General features: G+C 37.1%; 1 protein-coding gene across 6 annotated transcripts in view; it reads right to left on the bottom strand.

Annotated features, from left to right (window-relative positions):
- The window catches only part of Epb41l5 (erythrocyte membrane protein band 4.1 like 5), a 120,881-nt gene that overhangs the window by 93,677 nt on the left and 14,920 nt on the right, over positions 1-12,284 (bottom strand). For all 6 annotated transcript variants that reach the window (XM_090342958.1, XM_090342960.1, XM_090342961.1 and 3 more), the window contains exon 3: positions 8,430-8,534. In XM_090342958.1, coding sequence (XP_090199084.1) covers positions 8,430-8,534 — 105 coding nt within the window. The remainder of the gene's footprint in view (positions 1-8,429; positions 8,535-12,284) is intronic.

Raw genomic sequence — 12,284 nt, 5'->3', positions numbered from 1 at the left:
TGAGGCATACAAAAAGCCCCATGTCTATCTTATTGAGCTGGACATGGCTGTCTGAAAATTCACAAATACAACAAGCATAACTAAACCAAAGAATCACCTAAGAAGCTTCCAAAGTATCAACATACACACACCTCCTTACCCCATGTCTTTCAGCCAAATAATATGTAAACCGCTCTTTATGATTCCTGCCTTTGAAAAACCTAGTCAGCAAGTAGAGAAACACATCACTAATTCTACTCAACAGGCAAAGAATTCAAAACAGGAAAATATTACTGGTTTTCTGTTTGTGTATTTCTCATTTATATGGCCCAGCTGGCCTTGAACTCTCAATTTTGCCTCCATCACCCAAGTGCTGGGATCACAGACATTTACTTTGGCTATTTCCTTTCCAACTAACTGCCCTGTAAAATATTTTTTTCCTATAAATAAAGGCTTATGCTCTGAATTTTAACAGCTTAAACACTTTTAGATTTTTGCCAGTCCTGGGACTTGAACTCAGGGCCTGAGCACTGTCCTTGGGCTTCCTCAAGGCTAGAGCTCTACCACTTGAGCCTCAGCACCACTTCCGGCTTTTTCTATGTATGTGGTACCGAGTAAATGAATCCAGGTCTTCATGCATGCTAGGCAAGCACTCTACCACTAGGCCTAACTCCCAGCCCAGAAAAAAAAATTTTTTTAAATGATGCTAAAAATACAGAGAACCAATATAGTGTATTGCTAAAACGTATTTTAAAAAAACATTTCCATCTGGTCTAGATTCCACTATAAAGAAGTGGTGCCGTGGTTTCAGGGGTAGGGTGGTAGCCTTGAGCTGAAGAGCTCAGGGACAGTGCCCATTCAGAGTTCAAGCCTCACAACAGACCAAAAAAGCAAACAAACAAACAAAAAACCTAGATTCCATTATAAATTCCTCCTGAATGATTATGTTTTTGAAGTCATAAGACATTCCAAAAACTTTTTTTTTTTTTGCCAATCCTGGGGCTTGCACTTGGGGCCTGAACACTGTCCTTGGGCTTTCTCAAGGCTAGAGAGCTCTACCACTTGAGCCACAGCATCACTTCTGGCTTTTTTTTCTATGTATGTAGTAGGGAGGAATTGAACCCTGGTCTTTGTATGGGTAAGCACTTTACCACTAGGCTAAACTCCCAGCTCCCTCCAAAAACTGTTATCAGACACTACAATATATTTTCCACTGTGCCTTTCTACATGTGGTTAGTCTGTTCTATTAGGATTCTAAAACATGTTGAACACAGTGACTCACATCTATAACTCTACCTACTCAGGAGGCTGAGATCAGAGGATTTTTGTTCAATGCTAGCCTGGCAGTAAAAGTCTGTGAGGCACTTGTCTCAACTAAACTACCAAAAAAGTTTGAATGTGAGCTGTGTTGCTCAAATAGTAGAGTGCTGCTGGCCCTGAGCAAAAAAAAAAAAAAAAGCTCAGCAACAATGCCCAGGTCCTCAGTTCCAGTCCCAGTCCCAAGGGGGGGGAGGGGCGGAATCACACTGCAACTGCACAGTTCATTACTAAGTTTTTAAAGTCACTTTTTTTGGGGGGGGGCAGTCCTTGGCCCTGAACTCAGGGCCTGAGCACTGTCTTTAGGCTTTCTCAAGGCTAGCATTCTATCACTGGAGCCACAGCACCATTTCCAGCTTTTTTCTATATATGTGGTACTGAGGAATTGAACCTGGGTCATCATGCATGCTAGGCAAGGACTCTTATCACTAGGCCAAACTCCAGGCCCTAAAGTCACTTTTTACACTTTAATCTACTACACATTTTTATTGCCCTTCATGCAACATGAGCCTATTTACAGTATTACCTAACTTTTAAATTTAAAAAAAAACTCTTTACCTTTAAAAAGCTAAGCATATTTTGGCCCCTGGTTTTAAAAAAAAAAAAACAAAAAACAGCGCAATGGCTCACACCTGTAATCCTAGCTACTCAAGAGGCTGAAATCTGAGGATCACAGTTCAAAGCTAGCCTGGGCACCAAAAATCTATGACACTTACCTCCAACTAACCACTAGAAAACCAGAGGTGGCACTGTGACTCCAAGGGTAGGCCAGTAACCTTGAGCTTAAGAGCTCAGGGACAGGCCCAGAGTTCAAACCCCAGGACCTACCCCTCCCCCCCCAAAAAAATATATATAGCCAGCCCAGGCACAAAGACCTTGAGACTCTTATCTTCAATTAACTACCAGAAATGGTGTTAACTATCAGAAGTGGTGCTGAAGCTCACGGGGTGGTATGGTAGCCTTGAGCTGAAGAGCTCAAAAGAGCTCAAGGACAATTAGAGATTCCCTCCTTGAACACTTGTTTGTTAAACTTGTCATTTAAAATATGATGTAAACATAAGACATATAATGAATGATTGTTGTTCTTTAAAAAAAAAAAAAAGGAGCTCAAGGACAGTGCCCACAGTTCAAGCCTCCCTCACATCAACAACAACAAAAAAAAGAACTGTAATACACAGATCTCAGCCTTCTGCACACTAGAATTACAAACATTAGGCACAGGTACCCTGCCCAGAGAGGACTCTTGTAAGGATCAAATTATAAAAGTATTACTGGGCAACAAAACATAAAAGTATTACTTTTTTCCCCCCTGAAATTACTCAACAACATAAACACAATGAATGAAAGCTGTATTTCTTCATAGTACATATTCATATATAATACATCTCACAATTAATTAAAACAAAAAATTTGTTGAAATCAATCATATTTTTCCTGATATATAAATAATGGGATTTAATTTGGCCATAATATGAAAATGCTTAGAACTCTCTTGTTGGCCTACAAATCTCATCCCGAATTAGTTTAGGGGCTGGGAGTGGGGCACAGTAGTAAGGTGCTTGCCTAGCATGCATGAAGCCCTGCGTTTGATTCCTCAGTACCATATACACAGAAAAAGTGGTACTGTGGCTCAGTGGTGAGCACTAGCCTGGAGCCAAAAAAGCTCAAGAACAGTGCCCAGCCTCTTGAGTTCATGCCCCTGGACTGGCAAGAAAAAAACATTAATGTATTGCTACTACAGAGGCGATAAGCGATATACAGAAGGATTACAATTACATGATTCAGGTTGTCAAGTTGAGAAAATGGACATATTTACAAAGATGACCAAATTCATATCACTAGTCATAAATTGTTTATTTTTGTCAGTCCTGGGCTTGACCTCAGGGCCTGGGTACTACTGTCAATGGACACTTTCTGCTCAAGGCTAGTGCTTTCTAGGGGCTTTTTTTGTTGTTCTGTTATTGTTCTCTACCACTTTGAAGAATTTTTTTTTCTCAGCTAAATTCTATTGTATATCCAATCATTTGCCAACAAGGATAATTTTATCTCTCCTCTAACCATATATTTCACTTTCATAAACTTCACGGGCTGATATTTTTATTGTAAAATCAAGTAGCAACAGTGGGCACCTTGGCCATATTATTATCTTCTACTGTTATCTATTAACCTGGAGGTAATCTCTATTAACCTGGAGGTAATCTTTAAAAAGAAAAAGAAAAGTCAGTAGAAATAAAGAACAAAGCCCTGATCAATCACCAGGTCTGTTTCAAATGCTTTCTTAAGGCAACCAGAGATGATCACACCTTCCAAAGTTTGGTTATATCTGCAGAAATTTTAAGTTGCTTTTGTATTTCTCTAAGGCTTTTTGGAGCTAGGGGCTTAAGAGGCAAACAGAAAGATCACATAAGAATTCTAGAGTACATATTTACCATAGCAAAGATATGGAACCATCCCAGATGCCTCTCAGTAGATGATTGGATCAAGAAGATGTGGTACTTATACACAAAGGAATTCTATGCTGTCATCAGAAAGAATGACATTGCCCCATTTGTAAGGAAATGGAAAGACTTGGAAAAAATCATATTAAGTGAAGTAAACCAGACCCAAAGGAACATAGGCTCAATGGTTTCCCTCATTTGTAATAATTAGTACACATCTAGGATTCTCCTAGCAGAGGATCACAGTAGCTTAAAACCTAAGTACATAAAGACATATTGGATGAGACTAAATGAAAGGATCTCTAAGATATGGAAACAAGAGTTTTATCTTGTGTGATTGTTGTTCTTAATGTATTGTTATTTTTCTTCTTTTTTCTTGCCTTAAGGTTAATCTCATATTGTTACTGTATCTGACTTTATAACCTGGTATATTGTATATATGTTTATTTGTTCATTTGAGATAGGAAAGGGAAGGTGGTAAAACAAGATGATTGGGAGGGAATGAGGGGGAGGGAAACGGGGACAAAAACCATGAGAAGGGGTATCAATGTGTGAGAAGTAACGCACCTATTACCTGGTGAATGTAATTGTAACCCCACTATACATTATCCCAACAATAAAAAAATAAAATAAAATAAAAAGAATTCTAGAGTACAAATTTATTTTCCTAATCTCTAGAGTGGGTCATAAAGCCAAAGTGCCATCTAAGATTATGACTATATTACGTGGAAATCTGAATTCTAAAGTTAGAGTAACAAGAATTACCTCTTCAGGGTGATAAACACAATGAAATAGAACTTTTGTTTTAATAATTACAGGTTGGGGGTAGGGGTAAGACTAGAAGCATCTACCCCTTCACCCTGTGAAATGAGAAGATGTTGGTGGCATAGGAAAGACTGGAGACTAAAGAAAGAAAAAGGGAACCAGCTATCAGAGTATGGTGAGGCAAGAAACTACAAAGAAGTTATGGAGGTACACAGGTAAAAAACTACAGTAGCAAGCTCCACCCATGACTCTGCTGTACAACTACTAGATATGTATTTTTAAAAATATAAATTATCAAAGAAAGATACCTGTATAATCATGTTTACTGCAGACTGTTCATAATTACTAACTGTGGAATTACTCAAGATGCCTAACAACACATGAATAAAGAAGATATAGTATATATACCCCAAATTTAGTATACACATCCATGAAATGGATATATATATATAAACAGACAAAAGACAGTGAAATCGTATCAACTGCAGGAAAATAGAAGGCATTATCATGTTGAGTAAGATAAGCAAGGCTCAAAAGGCCAAATACTATGTTTTTACTCATATGTGGAAAGTTAGACCTAAAAGACATACATATTCATAAACACATACATTAAATTATATATGTACTTATTTTTATCTATATCTTATTTATATATTTTATTTATATGTCTATGTATATAAATTTTATTAATTTCAAGACCTGCTGTAGTCAATACTACAATTAAAATGACATCTCTCTCCAATCAGAAAGCTATCAAGAATGAAAAAAACAACAATGTTGGAGATGGGGCAGGGAATCAGGAAAAAACCCCGATGGGAATATAAATTACATGAAAATGCTTATGATACAGATTTGTCAAAAAAAAATACCCCAAAAAGCTAGAGGGTCAGGAGTTTAGTCTAGTGGTAGAGTGCTTGCCTAGCATGCATGAAGAGCAGGGTTCAATACCTCGGTAACACATACATAGAAAAAAAACAGAAATGGTGCTGTGGCTCAAGTGGTAGAGCTCTAGCCTTGAGAAAGTCCAAGGACAGTGCCCAGGCCCTGAGTTCAAGCCCAAGGACTGGCAAAAAAAAAAGAAGAAGACGCTACAGGACTCTCACTTCCCAATTTGTAATTTTACAAAGTTTAATCATAGTCAAGTCATTGCAGAATTGCCATTTTAGTCAATGGTTATTTAAATAAAACTGATTTTTTTCCTCAAGTGTGACAATCCCATTCAATGGGAAAGGAAATCTTTTCAACGAACAGTTCTGGGGCCATGTTCAATAGAATCAAGTTAGACACCCTACCTTATATCATAAACAAACACCAAATGGATAAAAGACTTAATTTCTGGAGTTAAAAGCTATAAAACTTTTAGAAGAAAATGTATGTATAAACCAGAGTGACAGCTGGGAGTGTGGTGTAGTGGTAGAGTGCTTGACTAGCATGCATGAAGCCCTGGTTTTGATTCCTTGGTACTACATAGACAGAAAAAACTGTAAGTGTTGCTGTAGTTCAAGGAGTAGAGCTCTAGCCTTGAGAAAGCTCAAGGACAATATCCAGGTCCTAAGTTCAGGTCCCAGGACTGGAAAATAAAATAAAACAAAACGAAAACCTTGGAACAAGCCAAGTTCCTAGAAATTATATGAATAACAGAAGTCAAAGAAAATATAGCAAAACCGCATTTCAACTTTGTTAAAAGTAAACACACTCTACAGGATTAGTCAAATGTAGATCCTGAAATCCCCCCGCCCCCAACTTCTGGCTTTTTCTGAGTATGTAGTACCAAGGAACCAAACCCAGGGTTTCATGAATGCTGGGCAAGCACTCTACCACGAAGGCACGTTCCTGGCCCTTTGTTAAAACTTTACACAGTTTGGGACCGGGAGTGTAGCCTAGTGGTAGAGTGCTCACCTAGCATCATGAAGCACTGGGTTTGATTTATTGGTACCACATACACAGAAAAAGCCAGAAGTGGTGCTGTGGCTCAAGTGGCATAGCACTAGACAAGCAAAAACGTGTCCAAGGACAGTGACCAGGCCCTGAGTTCATGCCCCAGGACTGGGAAAGCATGAGAAGAACCAACGAAACCAATGCTTTCCCAGGCTGACGATTAAGAAATGGAATCATCTCTTATGCTGGCCATTGTGAGGAGCAATAGAACCTAATCAGCCACATCACATGCTAAACAACCTACAGTATACTACGTTGCTAAGCAGTGATGTTAAATAGATTAGGTACAGGAAGTAAATTTGTAACTTACTGTCAACTTACAATAGGTTTATCAAGATATAACTCTATCCTAAATCAAGAAACTAACTGTAAACATATTAATGATAATTAGAACCTAGTTTATGTAGAAGAGAATTATAAATATAGAAAAGGCTAAAATAACTAGAATATGTCCTGCAGAAGAGTGGAATTGAAGTAATGGATATAAAATTGTGGCATTCAATATATATGCATAGATGGAAAAATAAATTAAGACATACTCCCTAAATCTGGCATGGTTCACCGAAAAACTGGCTAATTCTAAAATTAAAACACAGAAATAACTAGATGTACATTTTCTTCAGCAGAAAGAATTATATAGCCATCTTAAACAAACAGAAGCCTTTTGAAACAGAACCCACTGTTCAAACTTTGAAGAGGAACATAAAAATAAATAGTAAAGCTCGATACAGTGATGTGTGCCTATAGCCCAGCATGTGTAAAGCAGAAGCAGGAGGACTGTTGGTTCAATGTCACCTGGGCTACAATGAGACCATGTCTCAAAACAAAACAACCAATACATAAACCAACAAACAATAGTAAGAGATAATATGAATGTATGAATATATAGGCCACTTGATAAGACAATAATCATATAGAAAATTTGATGAGGAACAGCCTTAAAATAGCTTACAAAATTATACTTATAAGATATTACAAGATTGTGCAAGATACAAATTACAAAGGAAGTAGGTACAATATTCCACTAACTATTCATACAATTTTAATTCAGAGAGGAGAAAAAATGACATCTAAAATGATTACCTATTACAAACTTAGTCATGGTGCTCTACACAGCCAGCTACGGAAAGAATCTCTGAACAACACCTGCAAACAGACTAGTACACACAGACACAGACTTTAGAAAATAAAGCCCCATGTCTTGATACTATTATGTCACTCTCCTTCTGCCTGCTGTCCAGGCCTTAATACTATTTATATCATACCAAAGTGTATAAATTTTCTTGACCTCCTCTGCCCATTCTAAATAATACTGCACAGTATTTCTACATAAAACTTCCTGAAAGTATCAATGTGTGAAAAGTAATGCACTGACTGTCTGATGAATGTAACTATAACCCCTTTATACATTACAATAAAAGAAAACTTGAAAAAAAATCTAATTGTTGGTAAATATCACCAATTACTGATTAGTAATGTTGTAATTGTTTGAATGGTATAGATGCAAATCCACTTCCCACTCCTACCATACATTCTTTCAAACATACTCCAGGAAAATCCTAATATAGTACTTAATTCTCTGACTAGCTTCCAACTTTCTAAAATGCACATCAAAGAGCAACCATTTATAGATAGAATCCACAGATGTGGTCTACTCATCTTAACACCTGTATCACTAAAAGCCCAAAGAAGTCTAATTCTGGCATTCTTTCTATAACATTGTAGTTCACCAACCTCTAGTGTGTCCAACAACCTAGCCACACCAGCTAATTTTGGGGGGGGAGGGTGCAGGGGAGTGGTTCGGTTGTGGGACCTGAACTTGGGGCCTGGGCACTGTCTTTAAGCTCTTTTGCTCAAGGTTAGCACTCTGCCACTTTAAGTCACAGCTCCATTTCTGGTTTTCTGGTGGTTAATTGGAGATAAAGTCTCACAAAATTCCCTGCTCAGGTTTGGCTCTGGACCATGATCCTCGGAATTGGTAAAGTTACTCACAGCTACTTGGGCAGAATCCATAAATCTCAGACCAAAATAGTCACTTTCAATCAGGTCCAGGTGATACATAATCTGGTCAAACAGCTCCTGTCCTTTGGCTTTTTTCTGAAATGACAAGAAAATAATCAGTGAGAATCTTATATAATCAGCATGCCTGAAAAGATAATTTCAGTTACACAAGATCTCTCAAAGTATCATTGTAGCAGATGGTTAAGCCATGACAGTTTTCCAGTCAACTACTTTAGGCCAAAGAAACTGTAATCTACATATATTGTCCTAGAGAATAGTATTCCTACAGACCAACAAATATTACCAATTTCTAAGAACAATGTACACATCATACACATATGATGTGTATGAATACAGGAGATATTCTTGCTTTGTCTTCATATGAGAGTGAAAAGCTGAATCCAGCCAGTCTCACAAATACGGTAGCATGCACTAACTACCCTGAGTTCTGTCTTCCTTGGGGACTGTTTTGTTTTGTTTTTAAGTCTCTACTGTAAAGTAATATATATAATGTAACTGCAAAAAAATACATTATAAGAAAATGTAGAGCACTAAAGTACAAATTATGCAGCGCTATAATTACACTTGCAAACATATTTAAGAGAACAGATTAACAGACAAGAATGATCAATAAGGGCTTGCTGGAGAAAAATCAAACTAGAACAGATGTAAGGTAGGAAATAGCAAATTAAAAATTCTGGGAACTAAATCTATAATTTAAGTTCAACATTTGTTGAATTTTGAAAATTCCTTAAAATTTCTCCTCTATTTTTGTCATTAAGTTTGTTGCCTAAGTGCTAGCCCTTCTGGGTATTTTTGTTTTGTACTGCTTTGTTTTTGTCAGTCCTGGGGCTTGAACTCAGGGCTTGAGCACTACCCAAGATTTTGCTTAGGGCTAGCATTCTAACACTTGAGACACAACTTCCCTTCCAGCTTTTTGGTGGTTAACTGGAGATAAAGAGTCTCACAAACTTTCTGGCCTGGTCTGGCTTTGAACTGAGATACTCAGCCTCCTTAGTAGCTAGGATTAGAGGCATGAGCCAATGAGTTAGATAATTTTTTAGAATTCTAACAGCTTCTTCTGCTTTTGTTTTAACATGCATTCAAATAATAAAATTGTTAATTATGGCTTTGATAATGGCTAAAGTTCAATTTGTCTTAGTTTGCTTTTGAGGTACCTATGTTTATTTGTCTTATTTTGGAGATATTCACTGTGGAATATGAGTTACCATATCTAGGTTACTGGTAAAAAGACAATTCTGGAGCCTATTGTGGGAAGGGGAACAGGTGGTACCCTAGACAACAGAATCCCAAGAAACAAAGCCAGTTAATCACTTTCCATACAAGAAACAACTCTTGAAACGAGTGATTCATTTACTCCTATTCCCTAAGGAAAAAAAAAGAGAGGCGCTTCAGGAAGGAGCATTACTCTAATTATAATTCACCACCCTCTATTAGTCTGGCTGAAGATAAGTAGGAAACTTAGGTTAAGAATTTTAAGACAGGGGCTGGGAGTTTGGCCTAGTGATAGAGTGCTTTCCTAGCATGCACCAAGACCCAGGTTCGATTCCTCGGTACCACATACATAGAAAGAAGCTAGAAGTGGTGCTGTGGCTCAAGTGGTAGATCTCTAACCTTGAGAAAAGTCCAAGGACAATGCTCAGGCCCTGAGTTCAAGCCCCACGACTAGCAAAAAAAAAAAAAAAAAAAAAGAATTTTAAGACAGATACTTTAGAAATAAACTTTTTAAGCAGTTCAAAAGAGAAAGCACAGCTTAACTTTTTAGTTTATCCTGCCAAAGCACATTTCCCAGCTTCTTGAAATATAGCAGCTGTAATCTAAGAGAATGGGCTTTTGCAAGTTGGACAGTATCCCTTAGAATAAAAACTTTTCAAGGCTCTATATTTGACTCATCCCTAAGAAACATGCCTCTTCTAGGCCATCCAATAGTGAACATAGGAAGTTTGTAGATTCCTGAACCTAAAAACTGACATGTCAAAAGAGAATCTTTCAAAATTGCCTTTTAGGGATAACATGGAAATTTTAAAATTTTTATCCAAAATCCAGCCTGCAACAATAACAACAACAAAAATTATACTATTTAATGAAAATAAAGTCACAATTAGAAGTAAATGCAGAAATGACGGTATTCTGGTTTCAGAAAGGTAACTGATATTGGGCCAGGAGTGTGGCCTACTAGTAAAGGACTTGATTAAATACACAAAGCCCTGGGTTGAATTCCTCAGTAATACATACACAGAAAAAGCTGGAAGTGGTACTGCGGCTCAAGTGGTAGAGCTCTAGCCTTGAGAAAGTCCAAGAATAGTGCTCAGACCCTGAGCTCAAGCCCAGGACTGGTAAAATCAATCAATCAATCAATCAATCTGATTTTTGACTCAGAAATGTGTTATTATAAAGTATAAAAAAATGGTGCTGAAAATCAATTTTGAAAATTAATTTATATTAACATCAACCTTAGAAATGTCTCTGTTTCATTCTATATTTTGTTAAAAGTTTTAAAATTCGACTGTGTTCTTAGTTGTTTACAGGAAAAATATATTTTTCATGATATATCATTCAATTCAATCATTACTGGACAGATACCTGTATATGTTTGATGTTATAGTTACATGGATGAATATGATTATATTTCTTGACCTCAAGCAGTGACAATATTAAATACTAGTTTGAACAGTCAATGCTTGCTATATGGGTTGTTTCTATGGTATAAAGAAATAATTCTGCCTAAAAATATTGATGTCTTCAGAGGTTCTACCCCCTAGATAAAAACAAAATGTATTCTTTAATACACAAGGGTGGGGTAAAGGAGAAAGCAGGCTGGTGATAATCAAGATTCACAAGCAGGAAAAAAAAATCATATTAAATGAAATAAGCCAGACCCAAAGGAACTTGGGCTCCATGATTTCCCTCATTTGTAATAATTAGTACACATCTAGGATTCTAGCAGAGGATCAGAACAGCTTAAAAACTATGTACATATAATCACATAGGGTAAGACTAAATAATATGAACTCCAGGATATAGAAATAAGAGGTTTATCTTTGTGATTGTTATTCTTAATAAACTATGTGAAGTTATTTCTTTCTCTTTAATCTCACGTGGTTATTGTATCTGACTTTGTTACCTGGTAAATTGTTATGTTTGTTTGTTTATCTGAAATAGGGAAGGGAAGGGGGAAAACAAGATGATTGGGAGGGAGTGAGTGGATAGAAAGGGGAACAAAAACATGAGAAGGGGTATCAGTATTTGAGAAGTAATGCACCTACTACTGACGAATATTACTGTAACCCCTCTATATTGTATTTTAAAATACAATTTTAAAATAATTCACAAGCAGAATTCACTGTTGTTCTTTAAAATTCTTTAATTATTCATCACCTACTGATTAAAGTAAAAAATGAAGGGCACGGGGCCGGGAGTTTGGCCTAGTGGTAGAGTGCTTGACTAGCATCCACGAAGACCCGGGTTCAATTCCTTGGTACCACATACTTAGAAAAAAAAGCCAGAACTGGTGCTGAGGCTCAAGTGGTAGTGTTCTAGCCTTGAGAAAAATCCAAGGACAGTGCACAGGCCCTGAGCTTAAGCCTAGGACTGGCAAAAAAAAAAAAAAAATGAAGGGCACAATGATCTTTCCTAACTGTTCCTTGCTGTTATAGCTTATCTTATGCTATTCTATCACTGTCACCTGTTAATTTTCCCAGAAAGTTATGCCCCAAACTCAGTAAAATGTTTCTTTCTGCTTAGAATGCCCTCTAGTAGTAAACTCTTAACTCTGGTTTCTCAAGAATTAACACATCTACTAATCCCAGAGAAATGGATTTGTCC

Source organism: Megascapheus bottae, chromosome 12 (assembly GCF_031878675.1).
Source record: "Megascapheus bottae isolate mThoBot1 chromosome 12, mThoBot2.hap1, whole genome shotgun sequence".
In the NCBI taxonomy this organism is placed as follows: Eukaryota; Metazoa; Chordata; class Mammalia; order Rodentia; family Geomyidae; genus Megascapheus; species Megascapheus bottae.
The sequence above is the reverse complement of the archived record's forward strand: the minus strand, read 5'-3'. Positions and strand labels throughout refer to the sequence as shown.